Genomic DNA, 25,844 nt, shown 5'->3' with positions numbered 1-25,844 from the left:
TCCTTTAAATAAGGCGCTAGTATAGGCTTATGCACGGGCGCCTTTAAGAGTCGTCTTAATTGCTTTAAACGAACGATAAGGTAACTTAGGCCAAATCTTGTCATCTAAAAGAGCGTTAGATTGGCGCTTTAATATATAAACAGTTAACGGAGTATGCTAACCTTGGCCGCCAGGTGATGGAGGTATAGGCCCTCTACCTACCTCGGCCATACGTCGGTTAAAATTCTGTATATCTTAGGGGACCTAATATATATCATCCGTTCTAGGGCTAGATTGCCCTATAGAAGGGCCTCTAAGGGCCTTTAAGGCCCTCTCTAGTTTATCTAGGATGGAAGGATCGACGTATGGGTGCTTAGCTTTCTTATGTACTTATACTTCTTAGCGCTATAGCCACGTAAGAATAACCTTAGGTTTAAATGGAACTATTCTAGTCTTCTGCCAGGCGCCTATAATAGTATACTAGGTAAAGGTCTTATAACGGATCTAGCCTATAGCTGCTAGGAACTTAGTTTTTGTAAATTCCCTTCCGGTATACCGAGCTGCCGTATTAAGAGCCTGGCTATAATGATATTTAAGTGGCTAAAAACAACCTACATCCAATAGCTGCAGAAAATGTGTTGTATGAGGGGGTAGCCCATATAGATGTATTCTATGGCCTTAAGCGTATATTATAACTTCGTATATGTTATAAGAGCCGTAACCGTCTATTAAGAGGAGCCGATTTCTGCCTTAGATTAAGCCCTTAATTTAGTAATAAAAATGGCGTATATAATTAAGGGCTAATTTATTATTACTGTAACCAGTTTCTAATCTGGCTACTAAATAGCTAGCTAGCAAGTCCGTAAACCATTCCTCCATTAAATTCTGGCTAGAAATAATTATTATTAGAGTAATACAATCACTAATTAAGTGTATAGTTTCCACTAGAGTTATAAGCTCTCGACTATTTAAATAAGGAATAAATATCTCTTATCCTTTCTTTGTCCAAACTAATTAATTCTTTATAATACTAAGACATACGCCGCACTTATTAAAGTTCTAAAAATTAGCTGGTATAATTTTATGTTCTTGGTAATAGACTAAGAAGTCATTAAACTATCCTTTAATGTAGGTAGGCTCCTGTGCCTTTTTCTAGGCAGTCTCTATAGGCTTGGCCTTTGTATGCTTATATAAGGACTTATCCAGATAACGTTATAGCCAGTATATTCCAACCTGTGGAGGAAGTTCGTTGTTATTGTATAGGGTAGTGTAATTTTAGGCCAAAATTAAATTGGCCGTATTGCGCACTATCTCCTTTCGAATTCCAAATCTAATACTATCTATATGGTTAAGAAATTGCTTTAAGGCAAGCTCCTCTACATTATCTAAGCGCCTATTAGGTGCACGACGCGTAGACTTGCTGTTATAGCCTCGATAGGCCCTCTAGAGCTTATTATAGTCGCATTTCTAATCATCTAAAACTTGCTTTAAATTGGGCTTATGTGGCAGGGCCTTAAGCTCCTTTACAATTTCTATAATCCTCTAAGCTTCAATAGTATATGCATTAACCTTCCGTTTCGTCATTTTGGGTGCGCAGGAAGGTTATGGCTGTAAAAATACGTGTAGGATTGTATATATAGGATTAATTTTGTATTGAGGGTGTTTTTGTGTTGAGGGTGTAGGCCCCCACTAGGTGGGGGCTGCGCAGCATTCGAAGAACCCGACGGGGCCCGAGTACGCCTGTTGGCGAATTCTTACAGTAACACGCGGTCTTTTGCACCTAGCCCACCTGACCAATATGTACTCTAGCAATCGTGTTGCTGAATGCCTTTGAACCCTGTAGTCGATCTCGCGTTATTTTCATCTTTCGGCTGCAGAGTTCGAATCGGTATGAGCTAGGAGTTCGTGTCGCGTTCCGTTTTCGTGGCACTGGTGCACGTTGAAGGATAAAAGGCAGCTGTCAACTCGATGGAAGTCGACCCAGAGAGGAGCATTGTATGACAATTCCACCAGATAAGCTTTTGATATCCGGATATGGACTGCTTTACCTCTTAAGCTGGGGAATGAAAGTAAAGGTGGAATACTACCATCACACTCGAAGCACGCCCACCCTTTAAGCCCTGGCGCATCCGGTTGAAAGCGCGTGTTGATCTTGGTGATCAAACGGCGGAGTTTATACCTTTTGAAGTAATACGCACGGCCATTTTAACGTATTTTTTACCTGTTTTTCGGGGTCGTTCGGTTGCATCCCACATTGTAACCGAAATGGGGCTCAGACCTGAATATGAGGCTGTTGTTCGGTAGATCTAACGACTTTTGAATATGGAGCTCCTCCATATCGGTAAGCGTGTCAAATTTGCAAGCTATACTGTATACAGTAGTTGAAATGAGGTTTTTTTTTTTAAAAAAAAAACCCCCCCCTATAAAAGGGATATATCTAACTATTATAGTTATTAGTAGGATACTTAGTACTATTTATACTAAAGAAAAACGGAAAACTTAGGCTATATATTAACTGTAGATAGTTAAATAGCATTACTAAAAAGGATAGATGTCCTTTACCCTTAATTAGTAAAATCTAAAATAGAATAAGTAATATATAAATCTTTATAAAGATAGATCTAAAATAGTAATACTATTAAATTAGAATTAAGGAAGGTAATAAATAAAAAGCAGCCTTTAGATTAAAGGAAGGACTATATAAACTATTAGTTATATAATTTAGGTTTATAAATATATTAGCGACGTTTTAAAAGCAAATTAATAGTATATTAGGAGAATACTTTATTATTATTATTATCTACTTAATGACTAAGGAGGAATATAGGGAATATATTAAATAGGTTTTAAAGAGGCTATAGAAAGAATAGATACTAGTAGTAGTTAAGAAATATAAGTTCTTTATAAGGAAGACCAATTTTATAGGATTTATTATTAAACTAAGTTATATTAGTATAGACCTATAGAAAGTTAAAGCTATAATAAACTAGTAAGAACTAGAGAATATTATATAGTTAAGATCGTTTCTAGGATTTTATATTTACTATAAGAGGTTTATAGTATAGTAGTTAAAGAATATTAAACCCTTTATAAGGGTTACTAAAAAAGAGGAACTATAGGTATAGGAAAATAAGTAAAGAAAGCTATTTATAGAACTAAAGAGGTTATTTACCTAGGAACTAATCCTTAAGATCTATTAATTAAAGCTAAATACAGTTATAGAAACGAGTGTATTAAACTTTATACTAGGAGTATATTTACTATAGAAGCACTATAACGTATAGCACCTAATAATATACTATAGTTAAAAGATAACACTACTAAAACTAAACTATAACATCCATGACAAGGAGTTATTAGGTATAGTTATAGTACTTAAGAAATAAAAAGTATTCTTATAAAGTATAAAGAAACTATTTATAATAAACCCGGATTATAAGAACTTAATAGGGTTCCTAATAATAAAGGAACTTAATTAAAGATAAGTTAGATAGGTAGAGATGCTTATAGAATACTATTTTAAAAACTAGTAACGTAATCCACAAGCTAGTGGCCTACACAAGCAAGTGGCCCACCCCACTAAACAAACACGCGATCGCAAAACGAGGTAATTAGTCAACCACAAATAACTATATTTGGTGTAGCTATATACTAGCTAGCTACCTGCCGTCTAGGGCACGTACGTGCTATGTGTTCTGTTAATTTGCATATACTATACTTACGCACTGCCCATTGCGGTCGCTTAGCCGCTGCCTCTGCTACCCCCTCTACTGCCCCCTTCTAGGCAGCTTGTGTATAAGATAGCCCTTCTACTCTTGATAAAACACCCCCCCTAGCTATATACGTGCGCCTAGTTACCCTCTTTCGTTTTTAGCGCTAGTTTTCTATATATAGCTTTTAGTTTTCGGTTGCAAGCAGGACAGCGCTTAATATTGCTATTTCGCAACCCTTAATAAGCTAGGTAAGGGCTTACTCTATTAGACTTAGTGGACTATATATACGCTATTTGAGATAGCGCCTTAGCAGAACCGTCTACTTTTATAGCTTAGTAATATTATAGGGTGTTTCAGCTGCCTAGGATACATTTAATCGCGAATATTAGGGTAATAGTGTCTAATATTTAGTATGCAGTAGTAATAGTACGCAATCTGGATTGTATAGAACTAGGCTAGTAGTTGCAAATCCTGCCTATATATTATTCTAATGTATTACTACCTACCTGGCCTACCTATATATAGGTAGGAATTCGCGTTTATTAATATAGTTAACGCCGCGGCTTATAATCTATTTAACGAGGTGTCTATAGGCCTACTTTAGTACTAAGAAATAGCCTATGTCTAGTAGCTGCAGTAGATACGATAAATACGCTAGTATATAAAGAATAACTATCTAGTGATCTAGGCAGAACTAATTAAATTTAGGCGATATATGGCTATTATAGCCATTTAGTACTAGCAGCTAATGCGTGCTAATAGTGCGATCCTTTATATACTTGTAGAATACCTCTATTAGCCAGGTTAGACCAATCTTATTTATTATCTAGCCATTGTTACTAATACTAATTAACTAGTTGTATAGTATAATATCATCTTTATACTAAGCAGCCTAATATATTACTACCTTAAAGATAATAAGTAGTGGAATTGCGATCCCTTAGGCATTAATATATTTAATAATTATAACCCATTTTTAATTGCCTGGCTATATAGTTTTAGGCTAGCCAGCCCTATTAGTTCTAGTAACGACTTTTACAGTTATAATAACACCTATTTAGTAGCTGGTTTTATTAAAATTCTAGATATTATTATCTAGAATATTATACTGTATTTTTATATCTTAAACGCATTTAAACCAGGCTTAAATAAGCACAGAATCCTCGCATTTTGCCCATTAATAGTCGTACTTATAATTATATTTAGATTTTAGATTGTTATAGCGGTTAATAAAATTTTATACCTAGTTCTAGCTAACAGTAATAGGGTCGGTTTATCTAGTGTATTAGGTAGCTAGAATACTAGCCATCTACTATATGGTCGCAATCCTAGGCGGTATACCATATTAATCTATTAATAGAATTTACTGCTTAAGACTCTCTTTTTATATTAGTGTAAGACGGCGATTTAAGGCAGTAGAACCGCGCTATAGTTTAATGCCGCTGACGCGTCACTTAACTATCTTTCGGGATACGTTATATACCCTCTTAACACCTCGCAAGGATGTAATTTGGCCTAGCTTATAGGCTTAAACACCTAGGTTAACTCTGCCCTCTCGAAAAAGGTCCTCTTGCTGTTATGGTGCTGCCATTTAGGTAGTTAAATAACGCGTCGCGTGTTTGGTGGGGTGGGCCACTTGCTTATATAGGCCACTAGCTTGTAGATCACGTTATACTAAGGGTACTAAAAAATAAGAGCTGACGCGCTTAGTAGAAAGGCCAAATTATAGAATAATAAGAAGCTATTAGAAGTAATACTACGTAAAGATAAGGATAGAGCGATTAAATATAATTACCCTAAAATAGCAGCAACTTAAGAAAAAGAAGTAGAAAGAATCTATAAAATACTAAAGAGCTTTTAGGTATAAAGAATTTTAGAGGTATATCTAAAAGATTTATAGATAGATATATATAAAAATTAAGAAGCGAAGTATATCTTAAAAAGTATAGTAGAGTATTTTATAGAAGATTTTTATAAGGGGATAACCTAAGGATATAATAGAGCTATAGGCTTAGTATTAAGACTCTAAAAGGAGTATATTATTAATAGAATCTAGGGCATAGTATAAAAAGTTATAAAGGAATATGTAAGAGTACATATATTAAATCCCGCCGCGCTTGTAAATAAGTTCGCGAGCATTCCGTATCTTTTTGGCTATATGGCGACGTTAGGGCGGGAAACGTTACAGAATATCTAGATTGTTAAAGAAATAAACTAATAAGGTATAAGCCGTATAGAGGGCTATAACCTATTAAAATACTAAAAAGACTATAGGAGGTTATATTATAAGACTTTATTATTAAGCTCTTAAAATTAAGAGGCCCTATTATAGGATAAGATTATAACTTAATCTTAGTAATAGTAGATAAGTTAACTAAGTAGGGCTACTTTATAGTATATATAGAAGGGATATTAATAGAAGATATCGCTAGAATCTATATTAAAGAAGTGTTTATAAGACATAGAGTACTAAGTAAAATTATATTAGATAGAGACCTAGGATTTATAGTAGTAATTTAGGAGATATTCTTAGCAGAATAAGGGGTTTAAGTAGTAACTTCTATTATATATTACCTATAAATGGGCAGTTAAACAGAGAGACTAAACTAGATATTAAAATAGTATCTAAGGCATTATATAAACTACGTATAGAATAATTAGATATCACTATTACTAGTTATATAGTTTATATATAATATAATACTATAAAAAGAAATTAATATATTAGTATTTAAGATATATTATAGGCATAAACCTAGAATATTATTATCGCTATAATAAGTAAAGAAAATAAGTAGTATAGCTATAAAAAAAGAATAAAGATACTAATAAATCTTTATATAGACCTTATTAAAATAGCTAAGGTACTATAATATAGAATAAAAAGGTACTATAATACTAAGAGGTCTAAGGGACTAGATCTTAAGGAGGGAGATAAAGTATAGCTACTATATAAAAGTTTTAAGAGTTAATAACTAAGTAAGAAATTATATTATGTTAGACTAGGACCTTTTAGAATTATATAAAGGATTTTACTAGTTACGTTTAAATTAGATCTATTAGCTAAGATAAAGATTTACCCTATATAGCATAATATAATACTAAAGCTAGTATACGGGAATATTAAGCTACTAGTTTATAAAGTAAATATATATAGAGGATAAGAGGATAATAAGTAGAAAAATTTAAAGATTATTAGTTATAAGGATATTAATAATATAATATAAGGTAAAGTAAATAGGCTATAATAAGACTACTTAAAAGCTATTATAGAACCTAAAAGCGCTATAGGAAAGGTATAGGAGTATTAGGAGAAAATAGGTTAAGTAATATTAAGAAGGAGCTAAAATTAAGAGGATTAGTTAAGGGTAATAAAGAAGCTATAGGACTAGAGGAATCCACTACTAGCGTATAAACTATTTCTATCTCTTCTTAATTAGAATCCTTTTTAGCCTCCTTAGCCTTAAGCTTTTACTCTTTTAAATAAACCTTTTTATAAACCTTTTTAAGACGGAGTAACTAAGTGTAAATAGCTAATTAAGTATTAAATATACGCTGCTTTTTAGTATAAATACGCTTCCTATTATTTTAAAGCTTTTATACTGTATAATTATAGCACTTATTGCACAAAGGAAATACATAAGAAATCCCTCCCGAGTGCCTTCTAGGCTGCCTTCCAAACGGTGCTTCAAGCTGGCCGTAAGTCCTGCTTACGGCCCGTAAAATAAACCGTACGGCCTTTTAACGGGCCGTAAATAAACCATGCAGCCTTCTGACAGGCTGTAAAATATAAAAGAAATACGCAAGAAATAAAACTATAAAACACGAGAAATATATATAAAATTCCTCCGTATAACAGGTGCTGTAATTATACACTGGCGGTACTTGAAAAATAGAACCGCTTGTATATAGCCTCCGTAATTTGCTTTAATAAAACCATAAAATGCAAAATATATAAAAATAAAACCATAAAATATAAAAGAAATGCGTAAAAATAAAACTATAAAACATAAAGAAATACATAGGAAATTCCTTCTAAGGTGCCGTTTAGGCTGCCTTCCTAACGGTGCTTTAAGCTGGCTGTAAGTCCTGCTTACGGTCCGTAAATAAACCGTACGGCCTTCCGATAGGCCGTAAATGAACCATAAGTACTCCGTAAAGCTAGGTAAGCTCACTTAATAAGCCTAACGGGCTAATACGCCTCAACTGGAACGGCTTTTCGGCTGACGGGTGGTCGAAACGGCGGTGCAGGCGGTGGGTTTTGGTACTGCTGGCGGTAGCGGCGGTCCGTGAAGAAGGTAGTATATGCTCCTTGACTGGAGTGTTCCTTCTCCCATATAACGGGCTCCTTAGCTATAGGCTTTGCCTTATGTAGCTCGTTTTGGGGAAGGCAGGGGTCGTACATAGGTTGGTCCATATGCAGTGGGGGGAGGGTAGAGGCGGTTGCCGCAGGTAGTGATTGCTGGGCAGGTTGCGGAGGTTTGTACGAGCTTGGCTGCCGTGGCTCCTTGGCCTTGGTTAACGAATAGGGTAAGACTAGCGGAGCTTGCGCGGATAGGTCTTGCGCGGATGGGGCTTGCGCAGGCGGAGCTTGTACAGGCGGAGCTTGTGCGGACGGAGCTTGTATGGGTGGAGCTTGTACGGGCGGAGTTTGTATAGGCGGGGCTTGTGCGGGTAGGGCTTGCGCGGACGAGGCTTGCGCAGGCGGAGGTTGCGCGGACGGAGGTTGCGTAGGCGGAGCTTGTAGGGACGGAGCTTGCGCGGGCGGAGCTTGCGCAGACGGAGCTTGTGCGGGTAGAGCTTGTGTAGACGGAGCTTGTCCGGACGGAGCTTGTGTAGACGGAGCTTGCGCAGGCGGAGCTTATACGGACGGAGCTTATAGGCCTATTACGTTATCGTCTTGAGGGTTAAGCTCCTTTTGATCGGTCGCTTGATCTTGATTTCTACCAGAGTCCACCTGTCGATTTCCACTGGAGTCTACCTGTCGATTTCCACCAGAGTCCACTTGTTGATTTCCACCAGAGTCCACTTGTCGATTTCCACTAGAGTCTACCTGAGTCTCGTCCTTATCTGACGTTTCAATAGTCTCTTCCTTTATCGTCTCGTCTAGTTCTTCTTTTGACGTTGTATATAGCAAAAGTCCTATTTCTCCAGGCAATGGTGGATTTATAAGTATTGAAGGTCCTATAAAGATCCAGTTAAGTTTCATAGAGGCAAAGAATCCATTGGTATTGATGTGGTCTAGGACTTCCTCTTTAGTCCATTCCGTTTGGTCCTCCTCACACAGTGTATCGTATAAAGACTGTGCAATGGTAACTCGCTTGTTGACCCATACACCTCGGTAACGTAAAAGGGTTCGTAAGTTATAGGTAGCTATACGGTCGCAAGTCTTAAAGATAGCTTCCGTAAAGTCCGCGAAGTCTTCCTAGTATTGCTCCTATAGGTCAACATTCATAAGCTTAAAATATTCATATTCAAGAACTTTAAATTTAATGTAGTTGTTAACGTTAGGTATAGACATAAGGTCGACTCCCTGCCTCCACTTTTCCTAACCTTCATCGACTTGCTTTCTTAGGTCTGCCATACTATATTGTGTAGTATAGTACGTAGTGGGTGGGAGGGGTCTTGTAGTGGTCCGTAAAGGCGGTTGGCGGGTCCGTAACGGTTCGTAGAAGGGTGGGAGGTCTCCGTAAGGGGTCTTGACAGGTCCGTAGTGGTTCGCAGAAGGGTAGGGGGTCTCCGTAAGGGGTCCGAAAAGAGGTTGGGGGAGGTATAGTAGGAATAGGGGTTCGAGGTTTAAGGGTAGGGGTTCTGTACAGGTCTGTATTCGCGTCTATTATACTTCCGGTAAACCGTACTAAGACTTAAATAAGTATACAGAGTTAGAGATAGTTCCGTAATCCCCGACTTCCGACCTTCCAGCAGGTCGTACTAGGAGTCTGAACGGGTGGTCGCTGTCGTGTGTATCGCTCGGGGGAGGTGTCGAGTGATTGCTGATCTGTGCGCGCTCACTGATCAGTGTTCGTACTAACTTAATAGCACGAGTGAGTCGTATCCACGGGCACGAAATACATGTAGTATCGTATGCTTGTTTGGATGGTGACTTGTTCTTCTAATCGTACATGAAGTGGTAGAATTTAAGGGGTTTCCTGAGCTCGCTTAGCTCACGTGACTGCGACCACAAATTCCTGTTCGAACTCGTTCAGACATATACCTTAGTAAGGGCTAAGGCTAATTTACCTTTAAGATAGGAGGCCTTAAATTAAATAAGCTACTTATAATAAAGAGTTATAGGAAATACTATAGTGGACTTATTAATGGGCTAGGTATATAGTATAAAATAGTTAATAATATAAATATAACTAGTAGAGTAGGTTACTGTTTATACCAACTTAATAGTATAAGTAAGTTATATCCCGGGGCACGAAATACGTATAGTATTGTATGCTCTTTGGGATAGTGGTAACTGTCCATTCTATTAAGGTAGACTATGTGGTCTATATACTGACGCACCCCCCCCCTAATTAGTTAGCACGTAGGTGGTTAGTGCATAAATGTGTAAATACGCGTTTGTATACTAGGTGCTATAATTATATACTAGCGGTACTTAGAAAATAAAACCACTTATATACAGCCTCCGTAATTGCCTTAATAGAACTATAAAACATGTAAGGAAATATATAGGAAATCCCTCCTGAGGTGCCTTCTGGGCTGCCTCCTAAACGGTGCTTTAAGCTGGCCGTAAGTCCTGCTTACGGTCTGTAAAATAAACTATACGGCCCTTTAATGGGCCGTAAATAAACTATACGGCCTTCCGGCGGGCCGTAACTAAACCATAAATGCTCCGTTAGTCTCGCTCTACCTATTCTATAACCTTTAGGTTGAGCTTATTTATGTTAATTAGGGTTTTAAGAGCTTAGTATAGCTTTGCCTTAGTTATAGCGTCTACTAGGTTGTCTCCGCTGCTAATCTATTTAACCTCTATAATCTTACGTCGTTTATAGGCCTAATATAAGCACATTAGGTCGACTATAAGCCTCTTTTTTTGTATCGTACCTAGTTTAACTAGGTAGTTGTAGAGGGACTTTAAATCGGCGTATAAAACTAGGGGTAACTACTCTAGTTATAGAATCTTCTGGACCGTTAATTTAATTACGGCTGCTATATCAAATTTATAAGCTAGTATATATAGTTTAGAAGCTAGTACACTACGGGTTACTCGTTTATACTTAATTAAAGACTAATATAGTATATTTGCGTCTTAATTATGGTCCATAAGTACAATTATAAAGCCAATTTATAATAATAGGTCCCTATTATTAGTAAAGAGGTATCCGTAAATACCATTACGCTAAGGGAATTTTGGTCTAGTAGTATAAAAGTAAGTCCTCTTATCGCGTTATTAATTTGCTATTAAATGCGCTTATTAAGCTGCTTAATATTTTCTTCTTATAGATCTACTGCCTGGGCCGCAAAGGATAAGTTGTAGGCAGATTTGGGTTAGCAGACTATAGCTATATAGGCGCCTCTTATACGCTATACAGCGTATTAGTCCTTTATATTTACGGTCTTACAGGTCTCTCTACGGGAACTAGTAAGGTCTGTAGGCTTTACTATAACGGGCTTTAGGTTTTAAGCTTGGCATTCCTAAATTAGCTTAATTAAGTTACCCTTTTATATAATTAGGCCTCTATTAAACTTAATTAGATTCTACTTAGTTAACTACTCTTATAGCTTTACTAAGAACTTAGCCTTTTATAGTTTAGTTTCTTTAGCGTCCGTAAAAGTCTAGTCCGCTAAAAAGAGAGTATTATTTATTTAGAGTCCGATAATACTAAGGCCGTTTAATAGGGTATATAGGAGGCAGGGGTTATAGGTCGACTGCTCTATCCTAAGTTTACGGACGTGGTGCTAGTGGTATGTTTTAAACTAATGGTTTCCAGCTTCTAGTACTCTATAAAGTGGTTTTATAACCCGTAAAATTATTCCTAGTTATAAATTAAGCTCGAGCGGTGGTCGTATAAAAATGTCCCTACTTAGGTAAGTATTAGACTGCACGTAGGCTTATAAGATATCCTGTAAGTAAAGGGCTATAGATCTAGTTTGCTGTAGTCTAGGCATAAGTGCAAGTATAATCCGTTAACTGACTCGTTAAATTATAGACGATTGCGTAAGGACTAAGCCCTTTCCCTGGTCGTTATAAGCTTGTATAATAAGCCTTAATTTCTTAAAGGCTTTATTAGTACTAGGGTGCTTAATCTTATTAATAAAGCGTAAGTTGAATATATAGACGCCTTATAGGACGTCTTTCTCCGTTATAACCGCAAAGACCCCCTTTTTAAGTAGTCCGTTAATCTCTTTGCGTCTTAAGTCTATAAAAGGGTTTTCCTATACTAAAACTAATATATCCGTAGGCGGAGGTTGCCTTATAAATATACTTGCGGAGGTTAGGTAATTCTCCATTACGGGGTTCTTTTGGGGGCGTCCTCGACCACGCTTTATGGCAGGTTTAGTAGGTTTAGTAGGTTTCTAAGAAACTTCTATAGTAGGTAGAGGTGCTTCTAGTTCGTCTAGTTTAATAGTATAGGTATTTTCGGACTAAAAGTAGGGTTTTATAGACGTGCTTCTAAAGTTAGTTAGTCCGCTAGGAAGTTATACGCAGCATATTTTGTCTTCTATAGCCAATAAATAATAAGGTCCGGTCTAATTGCCGCTCTTACGCTATATAAGGACTTTAGAATTAAGCGGGAGGTTATATACTAAGGTTGTATTAGGTCCGTTACAGTAGTATAAAGCGTTATTAACAGTTTGTTTAGCCCGTAATTTAACTATTTCGGCTATTGCCTTCCGTATTATAGCTGCTCGTTCCGTAATAGATGGGGTAGGAGGGCCTAGATTGCTTATCTTTGGGTAGGCTCCGTAAACTAAGAGGGTAGGTACTAGTCCGTTAGGGCTAGTGGTGTTATTAACCGCTTTTATGGCCATCTGTAAAGCCAGTTCCTTTTAAATATCCTTACATTTGTTTATAATAATCTAGTAGGCTCTCTATAAAGCTAGGTAAGCTCGCTTAATAAGCCTAATAAACTAGTACGCCTTAACTAGAACGGCTTTTGTTAAAATAGCTATAGCCGTAGTATACTGTTAGAATTCCTTACTAATAAAGTTCCTACCGGCGTTGTGGGTAATATACTTAGGAGGTTTAAGGTATATGTTAATCTAATAGGTCCGTAAAATATCCTAAGTATATTTTATAGATATATTTTGCAACTAACGGGCGGCTTAATAGCGGGTTGCCTCGTTAATTATATATAATACTAGACTGCCGTTAATATATATAATGTCCACGTATACTAGGTAGTTAAAGTTAAGGTCCTTGCGAAGGGTGAACTTAAATTGGCCTAGGGAACGTCCGTATTTCTAGCAAAAAGAGTAGTATTTAGTTAGGTGGTTGATTGCCTTCCTATTAATGTTATTATATCTAGAACGTTTAAGGACTCTATATAGCTTTTCGGCTAATAGGTAGCCAAAGCAGCGGTATAGGCGGTAGATCTTAGTACTAGTAAGGTAGTATAGGTTATAGTCAAAAGATTCCTAAATATAGGTCCGTAAAGTCTCTCCCTATATAAGGAACGGGTGTCCGAATCGTTGTATAATTAGTAGGGTAATATACTTACTTCCTAGGGCAGTTATGGAGCCAATTACGGTATCCGTAACATTGTTATAGTAGCCCTATAGCCTATCTATGTCTATAAGGTAGAGTAGAAAAGGGGTGTCCGCTTTTACTATATAGAAGTTAACTAGGCTAATTAGGGTCTTAACTGCAACTAATTTAATTAATGTGGTTAAGCTAATGCCGAATTAGACGTTTATGGCCTCAGTTTACATAGTATTAATGTCTATATTATTATTTACGGTGGTCTTATATATAAGGTATTGTCCATAACCTACAGTAGACTTCTTAGAGGCACCTATATCGATTATAACGCTATAGAATTCTTTAGGGGTATAGCGTTCCGTAGTAATATATGTAAATAGGTCTTATTCGCGGTCCGTAACATCTATAACGGGTCTAGCGGGTATATTTATGGGCTAGTTTTTAGGTGCAATTAAGTATATAAAGGAGCGGTCGGCTAATACGGTTATAGTGTTAAAGGCTTAGCTATCTATAAAAGGTCTAAAAGTGGTTAGGAACGTCTCTAAGGTCTCTTATTCCTAAGTATCCGAGTTAAAGTTAATTATAAGGGCTTCTATTAACTTATTAAGAGACTCCTCTACTTCCTCTCCTTCGTACTCTAAAATAAACTGGTTAATATAGCTATTAAGTCTCTTTCTAGACTTGTTACGTTCTTTTTGGGTATGCCTTATAGACTAATATCCTTCCTTACCGCACACGAAGCACTTCTAGCTAGTTTGTCTACGGGGGTATATTTTTGTACAGGAGTTATTATAGGGGTTGCGGGTAGGACCTAGTCGATGCGGGTACTGCTAGCGGTAGCGGCGGTCTGTAAAGTAGGCATCTAAGTCAGTTTATGGATTTTATAGGTCCGTAATAAAGGCTTAAGTACTGCCTAGCGGGTTTAAGGCTTCGTACATTATAATAAAGGACCGTAAATCGTTAATAAGGCTAGCTATAGTGTCTGCGGGCTTATAATAGGCGTATTTATAGGGTTCTATTTCCTAGTAAGCCGTAATAAGTTTATTATATAGGAAGTCGTCCGTTTAAAGCTTAATATTAAGACCGTGCTATAGGTAGCGGAGGTCTTTAATAAGGATTTGCAGGCACTCTATAGTCAATTTTTTAGTATTCTTGTCTATTACGGTCCGTAACTTGGTTGCATTCCATTAGGTAAGGATATCACGCTTATACTCCGGTCCTTTAAAGTAGTTATATATAGCTTTGTATAGTTTATTAAAGGGAATACTAAGGGGGTTGCTTTTAAGGTTAGTGTAGTAGTAATTAAGTGCTAGGCCGCGTAGTATAGTAGAGTAGGCTTGACTAAACTCCTATTTAGGAATGTTAGCCTTCTAACAGAGGTCTATAAAGATGGTCAGTTTAAAGTTAAAGTTATCGTTTTCACCGCTATACTTAAATTCGTTGGTATAGAGCTTAGCTAAATTAGCTAGCTCCTTGCCGTAGGTCTTTACTTAGGTAGTTTGCGGATCTATAACTTAAATAATAGAAGGGGTTTAGTCCGTAATTTAATTTGCGGGGGTATTATAGTCCGTAATTTGGGTTATGGGGGTATTACGGTCCGTAACTTCAGTACTAGGTATACTTTAGTCCGTAAGATTAATTCTAAAATCGCTTAGGTTTATAGGACGAATTTAGTTAAGTAGGTTAGGTATAAGGCTAGCAATGCTATTAAGTTTGGGAGAAGTAAAGAGTTTATTAGTGGCTTTAACCTAGTCTAGGATTTCCTCTTTAGTCTATTCTATTTGGTCCTCCTTCTGTATTGTATTGTATAAGGACTATATAATAGTAACTTATTTATCCTTTTTAACCCATATACCTTGGTGACGTAAAAGGGTTCGTAGGTTATGGATAGTAGTAGGGTTATAAGCCTTAAGAATAGCTTCCGTAAAGTCCGCAAAGTCTTCCTTATATTGCTCCTATAGGTTATTATTTAGAAGCTTATAGTATTTGTATTTAAGGATTTTAAAATTAATATAGTCGTTAACGCCGTCCGTAGACGTAAGGTCGACTCCCTAATTCCACTTCTTTTGACCTTCACTAATTTGCTTAGTTATATCTGCCATATTATATAGCGTAGTATGTCTATATAAGCTGTAGCGGGTAGTAGTAGCTTATAGCGGGTGGAGGAGGTCTTATAACAGTCCGTAAAATTAATTAGCGGGTCCATAACAGTTTAAGAGGTCTTATAGTAGTCCGTAAAGGCGATTAATGGGTCTATAATAGTTTATAGAAGGGTAAGGGGTTTCCGTAAGGTCCGAAAAGTTTTAAGGTTTAAGGGGGTTAAAAATAGGGGGTTTCGTAAAGGTCTGTATTCGCGTTTATAAACTTCTAGTAAACTATACTAAGACTTAAATAAGTATATAGAGTTAGTAATAGGTCCGTAATCCCCGACTTCTAACCTTCTAGTAGGTCGTACTAGGAGTCTAAACGGGTGGTCGCTGTCGTATATCGCTTGGTAGGAGGTATTAAGTAATTACTAATCTATGCGCGCTTACTAATCAGTGTTTATACTAACTTAATAGTATAAGTAAGTTATATCCCGGGGCACGAAATACGTATAGTATCGTATGCTCTTTAGGATAGTGGTGACTGTCTATTCTATTAAGGTAGACTACGTAGTCTATATACTGACGCGCCTCCCCCCTAATTAGTTAGCACGTAGGTGGTTAGTGCATAAACGCGTAAATACGCGTTCGTATACTAGGTGCTGTAATTATACAGTTACCTAATAAATTAACACTAATTATATTTTAAGATTTACTATTAAAAAGAGAACTATCTAAGTAGAGATTAAGGTTCTTTAAATATATAATACTATACCTATAAAATATACTAAGTACATTAGTATATTAGTATATTAGTACGTTAATATATTCTATATTCCTATATTTATATATATTTTTATTTTAAACTTATAACGTAACTAGCTATATAACTTAGCTACCTTTTATACTATTTTAACTAACCTATTTATATATCTTTTAGTAGTTATACTACTGCTAATATAAGGTCTATAATACTACCCCCCTTCTCTTTATCTTTAAGTTATTTATTAGAGGTATTATTACGAACAGTGACGATCTAGTAATAATTGGAGCAGAGAAGGACTTACCGCCTTATACGGAGCCTAAGTGGACCTAAGTCAGAATAACAAGGTATATCTGGTCCAAGCTATAAATAGAATTGGACCGATTAGAGGCTTTGCCTTAATCTAGTAAAGTCCTAACTAGACGGCGCTAGATAAAACCACGAGCAGCTGCTCTAGTAGGGAGATAGCTGTTTATAATGTGTTAAATACAGACAGTATCCTCTATTAATATATCGGTCTGTACCCTTATTGATTATAGAGCGGAAGCCAATATTATTACCCCGTCCTTACTAGCACGTAGCGGACTAAATTATAACAGGTAGAGGCTAGGAGGGTATAAGACCCCTAACTACTAACCTCTAGCTATATACGGAACGGCTAGTATACTATATAAGGTCACTAACTCGTTTAGATTAAAGCAAGGCGGAGTAGACTCCTTTCTTATAGGAGAGGTAGCCGGATTTAATATAGTCCTAGGTATGCCTTAGTTGTCTAAATATGACCCAATTTTAAGCTTTATATAGAAGACTCTACGGCTTTAAAGGGCCAAAGGGAATAAGAAATACTAAAAGGTTATAATAGAAGGACTAAGATTCTTTACAGCAAGTCTATAATACGCGGACTTAGATCTTTTTATTATATATATAACCATTACGGCGCTTAAAGGGCCGGTAGATACTCTGCCGGAAGCCTATAAGGACTATATAAATATATTTAATAAGAAAGAAGCTAGGTTATTACCAGACCACGGTCTATATAAGCTAGTAATTAAATTAATAAAAGGTAAACAACCCCTATTTAATCCACTATATAACCTTTTAAAAGCTAAACTAAAGGTTTTAAGGGAGTATCTAGACAAGAGTCTATAACGCGGGTAGATCCGCAAGTTATAATCTCCCGCTAGTACTCTAATCCTCTTTATTAAAAAGAAGAATAGAGGCTTACGTCTTTATATAAACTATAAAGGGTTAAACACAATTACCGAAAAAAATTAGTACCTACTCCCCCTAATTTAGGAATCCTTAGACCAGTTATATAGGGCATCCTACTACACTAAATTAGATCTAAGAGATGCGTATTATTACATTAGGATTAAAGAGGGCGATAAGTAAAAAATAGCGTTTAGGACCAGATACGGGCCTTTTAAATATACTATAGTCCTATTTAGACTAAGTAATACCCCTAGCACCTTTTAAGGGTATATTAATAGCGCCCTATTAGACCTATTAGATATAACCTATATTATATACCTTAATAACATCCTAATCTTCTCTAAGAGGGTAGAAAATTATAAGGCCTATATAAAGGAGGTCTTAGAGAGACTCTAAGCACATAAATTATATACTAAACTATCTAAATATAACTTCCATAAGAATAATATAAACTTTTTAGGGGTTATAGTAACCTAAAATAGCGTAATAAGAGAGCCTAAATGGGTCTAAATTATTAAGGAATGGCCCATGCCTAAGAGTATATAAGAAGTAAGAATCTTTATTAAATTCGCCAATTATTACCGCCGTTTTATTAAGGGCTTCTCCTATATTACAGCACCCTTAAATAAAGTAACTAAATATAGTCGTGGCGCGGCTAAAGGAGGCTAGAGACAGAGATAAGAAGAATTAAAGGAACTTAAACTAGACCTAAAAGCGTTAAAGGCCTTTAAACTATTAAAGAAGCAGTTTAAATTAACCCCCCTATTGATCTATTTTAGGCTAGGGATACCTATAAGAATTAAAACGGACGCTTTTAGATTTATAATCTTAGGTATATTAAGCCAGCAAGCTCTAGGGCCTAATAGGAAGCTATAATAGCACCCAGTAGCATTCTTTTTAAGAAAGCTAATTGCGGCAGAATATAACTACAATATGTATAATACAGAGTTGCTAGTAATAGTAGCCAGTTTTAAGCACTAGAGACACTATTTAGAAGGGGCGCAATATTAGGTCGAATTGATAACCAATTACGCTAATTTACGGCCTTTTATAATAATAAAAGAGCTATTACAGAGACAGATAAGATAGGCTAAATGGCTAGCTATCTTCAATTTCCGTATTATGCACTAAAAAGGCGCAAGTAACCCAGTAGACGCCCTATTATAGTAACCAAATTATAAGGAGATAGACTAAACTATCCCCCTTACTAATAGAGAACCAAATACGATTTTTTAAAGTCTTTAATTATAGCTTAATATGAGCTAATCTAATAAAATAGGCGGCTAGCTATTAATAGGAGCAATTATAGGCCGATTGGGCCGTACTAGTGTAGGTAGTGCGTAATACTAAGCGCTATAGACTAAACTGGCTAGGATAGTAGCAGAAGAGTCCGAAACGGTATATACCCTAAAAGACTTACTTTTAAAAGAGGCAAAGAAAGCCTTATCCACCAATTTAATAGCCTAAAAGATTTAGGCATAATTAGATAAAGTAAAGGAGAAAAAGCGCTAATAGGGCAGCTAGAGTTAGAGTAATTACACTATCCTAATCTGGCTAAAAGATTGGAAGGATAATAACGGTATGCTCCGCCACTAAGGAAGGCTATATATCCTAAGTAAAAGACTACAGCTTAAGGTAATATAGCGTTACTATAATGGCAAGCTAGTAGGACATTTTAGCATAATAAAAACGTTAGAACTGGTTTGATGTTAGTACTACTAGCTGGAAGTAAGATAATACGTTAAAGATTAGATCTAAGGCTGCTATACCTATAGCTAGATTAAGCCGTTAAGACACCAACTATATAGGGTATTATACCCCCTACTAGTCCTAAAAAGCCCCTAAGAAAATATTACACTTAATTTTATTACGGAACTACCTCTAAGCGAGTATATAGGTATTTAGTATAATATAGTTCTAGTAATAGTAGACCAATTTATAAAAATGGCCCACTATATTTCTATAAGAGGGGACTTAAAGGCTTAAGGTCTAGCGAACCTACTTATAAGAGAGGTAATTAGACTATATAAAGTTCTACGGTTTATTATATTAGACTAAGGACTAATTCTAACCTTTAAATTCTAGTTTTTACTATACTTCTATTTAGGAATTAAGCAAAACTTATCTATTATATTTTACCCTTAAATAGATAAGCAGATAAAAAGGTAAAATTAAACTATAGAGCAGTACCTTAGGACATTTTATAACTTTAAACAGACAAACTAGGCCAGTCTCCTTACTATAGCGGAGTTTACTTATAACAACTTAATCCACGCCTTTATAGGAATAACCCCATTTTAGGTAAATAAGGCTAAAACGCTATTTAAAGGCAAGAGTCTAAAAGAAGCTTATAGAGGTAGTATATTAAAGTACGCTAAAGAATTTGCCAATAAATTAAAGACAATTTATAACAATTTAAGGCAATCTTTAGTTAAGGCTTAAGACTTTTAAGCAAAATACTATAATATAGGTTATAAACCTATAGAATTTAAGGAAGGAGACTATATATAGCTAGTGGGTAAGTATATATGGACAAGTAGACCCAAAAAAAGCTAAATTATAAAAACTTTAGACCCTTTAAGGTCACAAGGGTAATTAATACGCAGGCGTATTAGCTTAAATTGCCAAAAAATTAGAATATCTATAATATATTCTACGTGTCCCTTTTAGAAAAATATATACCAAATATAGTTAGCGGGAGACAATAACCTATACTTTATTTTGTAGATATACCTAAATGAAAATAATAGTATATTAAGGCCATTCTAGGCTAGATAGAAGACAAAAATAGAATTATAAAGTACTAAATATATTAAAAAGGATATAGTCTAGAAGATAATATATAGGAACTAGCCGAAAACCTATTAAAAACTATAATAAGAGCTTATAGGCGCACTTTAGAATAAAATAGGCTATAGACTACCTTATAACTTAGACCTTAAAAGCAAGAACTATAATAGACTAAAACGGCCCCTAAAAAAGAGGAAGGGCGCTAAATAGTAACTCTTTCTTAATTTCCCCCCAAATAGGGTTTTATAGGTTTTAGTAAGACTATAAAAGGACTTAGTTAGTCTAACTGGAATAATAAGGCAATTAGGAATAAATTAAAACTAATATAGTAGAATTTAGTTTAGGGAGCACTAATAGTGCTATATAGCTAAAAGAGCCAGTTTATACCTACCTAGGTAAGAAGTATAAAAGAAAAGGGCTAACTTATTACTATTTTTCGCCAACTAACCTAAATATAATAAAAGAAACTAAATTAAAGAAGGCCGCCGCTTAAAGGGACCTATAAGATATTAACCTAGCTAAAAAGGGTCAAGAAAGGACCACTTACTAAGCGCTAGTACTAAATCCCGCCAAACTAAAGCTATTCGCTAAATCGTCCTTAACTAAAGAAAAATAAGCCATATTGGCACTAGAATTACGCTTAGGATTCCCTAAAGTATTAGGAGAAGTTATATCGCCACTAATTGGCTTAGGATAGTTAAGGGGATTAGCTTAAAGTATAGAAGGGGCTATAAGGGTTAGAGTGCTGCTAATAAGCTCCGTATTATTAAAACGGTCGGTAATACGGTATAAAGTAGTGTTAATGCTAGTTATACTCCCTTTAAGAAAATTAAGCCGGGCCCCTAGGTCCTTAATATTATAAAAAAGGCTCTAAAGGAGGTTAGTATAACCATTAAGCTCTATAATAACCTTAGTAGGAGCAGCTAGAGTATATTATACCTAAAATAGACTAATTAGTATTAAGAATAGCTAAAAGGATACTAATAAGACCTATAGTGGTAAGAGCTTCCTAGAGACGTTCCGAGTTCTATTTTAGTAAATTTAATACACCGTTTAACTAAATAGATAAGACCCTATTAAAAGAAGTTAGAGCTAATTCTTATAGAAAGGACAAGATAAGAGCTAAAATGTCCCTTTATAGAGTAAAAGTCAACTTACTAGGCTTAGTAAGAGTAATAGGGTTAAATAAGATAGTATAAGACTTTTTAGTAGTAGTAGAGCTAAATCCGGCCGAAAAGCTAAAATAGATCCTAGCAGTGCTAAAATGGGGCACCTTAGTTATAATCACCTTGTTAACTCCAGAAAGGTCCTTTTTAGAAAAATTAAGGTTAATTTTAACCCGCTTATATTTAGGTATAGCCTTATAGCGCCGTTTACTACTAAATAAGGGTAGATAGGGTATAAAAGTAGTAAATAAGGTACCAAAGGTAATAGAGCTAAAAGACGCCTTAGTAACGCCGTGTTTAGCTAAAGCGGCCCTAACAAAGTAATTATAACGCGGAAGTTTCTTATTAGACCTATTAAAGTAATAAGTGCCTATATAGGCCGTAAGATTATTATTTTTAAGAATATAGTAGCTATTAGGGTTAATAGGAAACTAAAAGGACTAGAAAAAATTACTTACGTATAAAGCGCCTTTATTAAAACTATATAAGCACTATTTATATTGCCTTAAAGAGTCTTAATCTAGTCCGCATCTCTTTAGTTAATAGCTAAAATTAGGTCCTAAGCAAGCTTCTAAAATTTAACAGATTAGTTAAATAAGTATTTAGGGATCTATAGGACTAGTTAGTCTAATAAGCGCAACACTTAACTAAAAAGGTATAATTTAGATTTAATAGGAACTAACCTAGCCGTAATAAAGCAAACTGTCTCTAAAGTACCTATAATAGCAAAAACCGGAAACAAACTGGGCCGTATTAAGACCGGCCGCAGTAAAGATAGAACAGACTATATTAAACTATTAAACCTCCTTATTCTAGAACCATTTAAGCCACTTTAAGAACTTTAAGAAATAATTATAGCAACCGTTAATCGTTGGGGTCTATTTTAACTTATTATTATAGATTTGGGCATAACTTTCTTCTATTACTACTATATTAGGCTAAAGGATAATAGACTTAGGCAAGTAGGTCCTAGACAAAAAAGAGAAAAAAAAACTAAAAAGAAGCAAACCATCGCCAATTAAAGTTAGTTAGAATATTTGGGACTATAAGGGTTAGAAGTATTAGTAGAATTATTAGTAAGGGCTAAAAGAGCTTATAAAGAGCTAGAGAGAAGTAAATTAGACTAAAGGTAGGATAAAATCTAAGAATAAGTCACTAAGATTAATAAAAGAATAACTAAAAAGCTTAAAGATTTAAATTCTAGAACTATCTTATAAGATAGTGCTAAGCCACTAGTCCCTAGCCTCTTAGCTAAGAAAGCTTAATTTTTAAAGAGCTATATTAAGGATTTCGGGGTCGCAATCCGTAAGGAGGGGGGCTTTATTATAAACAGTAACGATCTAGTAATAATTAGAGCAGAGGAGGACTTACCGCCTTATATAGAGCCTAAGTAGACCTAAGTTAAAATAACAAGGTATATCTAGTCTAAGCTATAAATAGAATTGGATTAATTAGAGGCTTTATCCTAATCTAGTAAAGTCCTAACTAGATAGCGCTAGATAAAACTATAAGTAGCTGCTCTAGTAAGGAGATAGCTGTTTATAATATGTTAAATACAGATAGTATCCTCTATTGACTAATCGTACCGAGTTAAGCCTTTTTTTACTATATTAACCTTAGGAACTCCTAGTTCCTTATAGGTATAGTATTCCCATCTTTAATTTAATAACCTTTATTATTTTTAATGCCTTTTATTAGATCTTTTATATCTAACTATTATAATTAGCTAGTAACTATAATTTTTTTATTTAGTAAAGTTATACTATTCTATTCTTATTATATAGAGAAAAAATTAGTATATATTGGGAATAAAGGCAAGTGGTCACTATATAAGGCATATTGCCGTTATATGTGGTAAGTTGCCGTTATATGCGGCAGGTTGCCGTTACGTGTTGCCGCGGCACTAGCGTGGCGAGGAGCCTTAAACTCCTCGCCCTCCCTTATTAAGATATAAGAAGAATAATTATTATACTATCTATAAACCGTAGCTATGTAATATTACCTTATATAACTAATACTAATTAGTAGTTAACTTTACTATTATACTACAGAGTAGCTAGGTATTCCACTAAGAAGAGATAAGCCACTATACTAGTGCTACTTATGCTAGAGGAAGCTGTCTTTTAAGGTTAGAACTGGTCCTAAACCTTAAATAGAACTCTTCTATAAATCTAAGGATCTAAAGGCTAAAACTAGTCCTAAGCCTTTCTAAGATTATAGATTTTTACGTTTATTACGTAGAATAACACGCTTTATAAGTCTTTGTAATTTAAGGCTAGAACTAGTCCTAAACCCTATAACCGTAAATATATGTTATAAACGCATACTAAACGACAATCCCTATACTAATAATACTTCCCTCCCTCCGAAAATATGGCTACGCCTACTTTAAATAACTAGAAAGACTCCTTACTACTAGGGGTAGCTAAGCACATAAAACTTATTAATAAAGATTAGGACGAATTCGCCTTTAATATAACAACTTATACCGCAAAATAAGTTAACGGCTTTCTTTTACACTATATTATATTCTACCGAAATAGATACTACGCCGATTTATAACTATAGGAGTATTTTAAGGAGGATTTTATAGGATGGACTGCTAATACCTAGGCACTTAGTAACGTTAATATTATTTAGGATTTTTAAGACTTCCTCTATAGGAATAGGGTATATATTACTAAGAATAGTAACCTAATTGCTAGTAATATTTAGGCCGTTATTACTAGTATAGAAGAACTAATATAGACGGAAGTTAAGATTATACGTTAACTATGGAAACCTAAAAACAACCTATATTCTTTAGAAGGCAACTTTAATTTATATTAAAACCCTTAGAACGCTAACCCCCTACCTAAAGCTGCTCTCCTACCTAGAGGTGCTCTCCTACTTAGAGTTGCTTCGCCTTTACCCCCTTTACTCTAGCTAACTAGTAAGCCTCTATTATAAGAGGTTACAAATTTAATAAAGGTATATTTAGACGAAGAAAAGAAGTTTAAAGGAGAACTATATAATATGCTTAGAGCAAAACTATAGGTCTTTTATAACTGTTGTAATAAGGTTAGAATTTAATACTACTAGTACTACTATGCTTTCTCCATTATATTAAAGGGACGGGTAGTAATATTCTATTATAACTATATTACGGGTAAAAACTATAACTTTAATATAATACTTTAGCTTACTANAGCCNACTTTAANACTAATAANAATNNNNAACTTTATATATNTAAATNGNNNNAGACTANNTTNTANAGAGTTATTACTTCTAACCTAATAAAGACTTATTTAGAGTGCCTTTAACTACTCTTTAATAAACTCTAGAAAATCTAATATAGCNTTACNAAAACNTACNAAAANNANAANANCCTAAGGGACTAGNTTATCTTAGTATNCNATANCGTTNNTAAGTNNAANTTNGCGCTATATAAACCTATAGATATATTTAAAGGAGTATATACTAAGCTACGCTTTGCTATAGGTACTATAATATAAATATAAGAATCTTAATAGTTCTATACCGAAAACCCTACCTAACTAAGTATTCCTAACTAATACGATTATAACTAGACTAATTAAATATATAGTAGCCGTAGTAGGGAATACGGAAGAGGGTATAATTAATATTAACTATAAGGTAATTATAGAGGTCCTTATAGAGGTTTATTTCAAAATAATCGCTAAAAAAAGTGCTATATTTATAAGAAGCTAAATTGCTAGTTAACTAGACACTCCCTTAATAAGCGAAAGGAGATATATAATAAGTTCCGTTAGAGTATAAGAAATATTAAAAATTATAAGGTTACTATAGCCTACTTCTAAAGCTTCCTGGTTTAATATAAAGGCGTAAAAGATCTTAAGGGTAAGGTTAATAAGACCAAATAGCTTCTTATAGATATAGAAATTGAGGACTATTTACCTAACTAATACTTTACTAAGTATAGTAAGGTAGATGGTATACAAACTGTTGCTATTCTTAATAACTAATCTACGCTCCATTCTATTATAAAGTTAGATATCTTTAATAAGCTAAAGAAGAGCTCCGCGTTCTCCTTTAATAATAGATACTTAGCGAATATCTTCTATAGTATTATACTAGATACTGGAGCCATAGGAGTATCTATAGTAGGAGAACCTTAAGTTTAAGCTCTCTAGCAGCTTAATAGCTCTATTTAAATCGACTAATTAACGGCAGGCTAATATATAATTTGTTTTAGCAAAGGTACTATAATTTCTCTTAGCATAATTAGGGTTTAAACCCCTTTAGGGTATATTACCTTTTACGTTGTTCCTATAAATACCCTATTTTTATTTTGCATTAGAGATATAGATAAATTAGGCGTTAAGCTTAATAACCTTAAGAATGTACTTATTTAAGGAGATAATTAGGTACCCGTTATATGCAAATAGGGTTACCCCTAGTTACTCCTTTATTAACTAGAAAAGAGTATTACTTAAAGCTACTTAATTAAGTTAGAGTTA

General features: G+C 34.9%; 1 protein-coding gene across 1 annotated transcript; it reads right to left on the bottom strand.

Moving 5' to 3' along the window:
* Positions 1-747: 747 nt before the first annotated feature.
* Positions 748-969, bottom strand: K441DRAFT_543936 (uncharacterized protein; the record flags this gene model as incomplete). Its single annotated transcript, XM_067642755.1, has 1 exon — positions 748-969. A coding segment is annotated over one exon (222 nt), but the record flags the coding sequence as incomplete, so codon positions are not given.
* Between the last annotated feature and the right edge of the window lie 24,875 nt (positions 970-25,844).

Source organism: Cenococcum geophilum, assembly GCF_001692895.1.
Source record: "Cenococcum geophilum 1.58 unplaced genomic scaffold K441scaffold_7, whole genome shotgun sequence".
Lineage (NCBI taxonomy): Eukaryota > Fungi > Ascomycota > Dothideomycetes > Gloniales > Gloniaceae > Cenococcum > Cenococcum geophilum.
The sequence above is the reverse complement of the archived record's forward strand: the minus strand, read 5'-3'. Positions and strand labels throughout refer to the sequence as shown.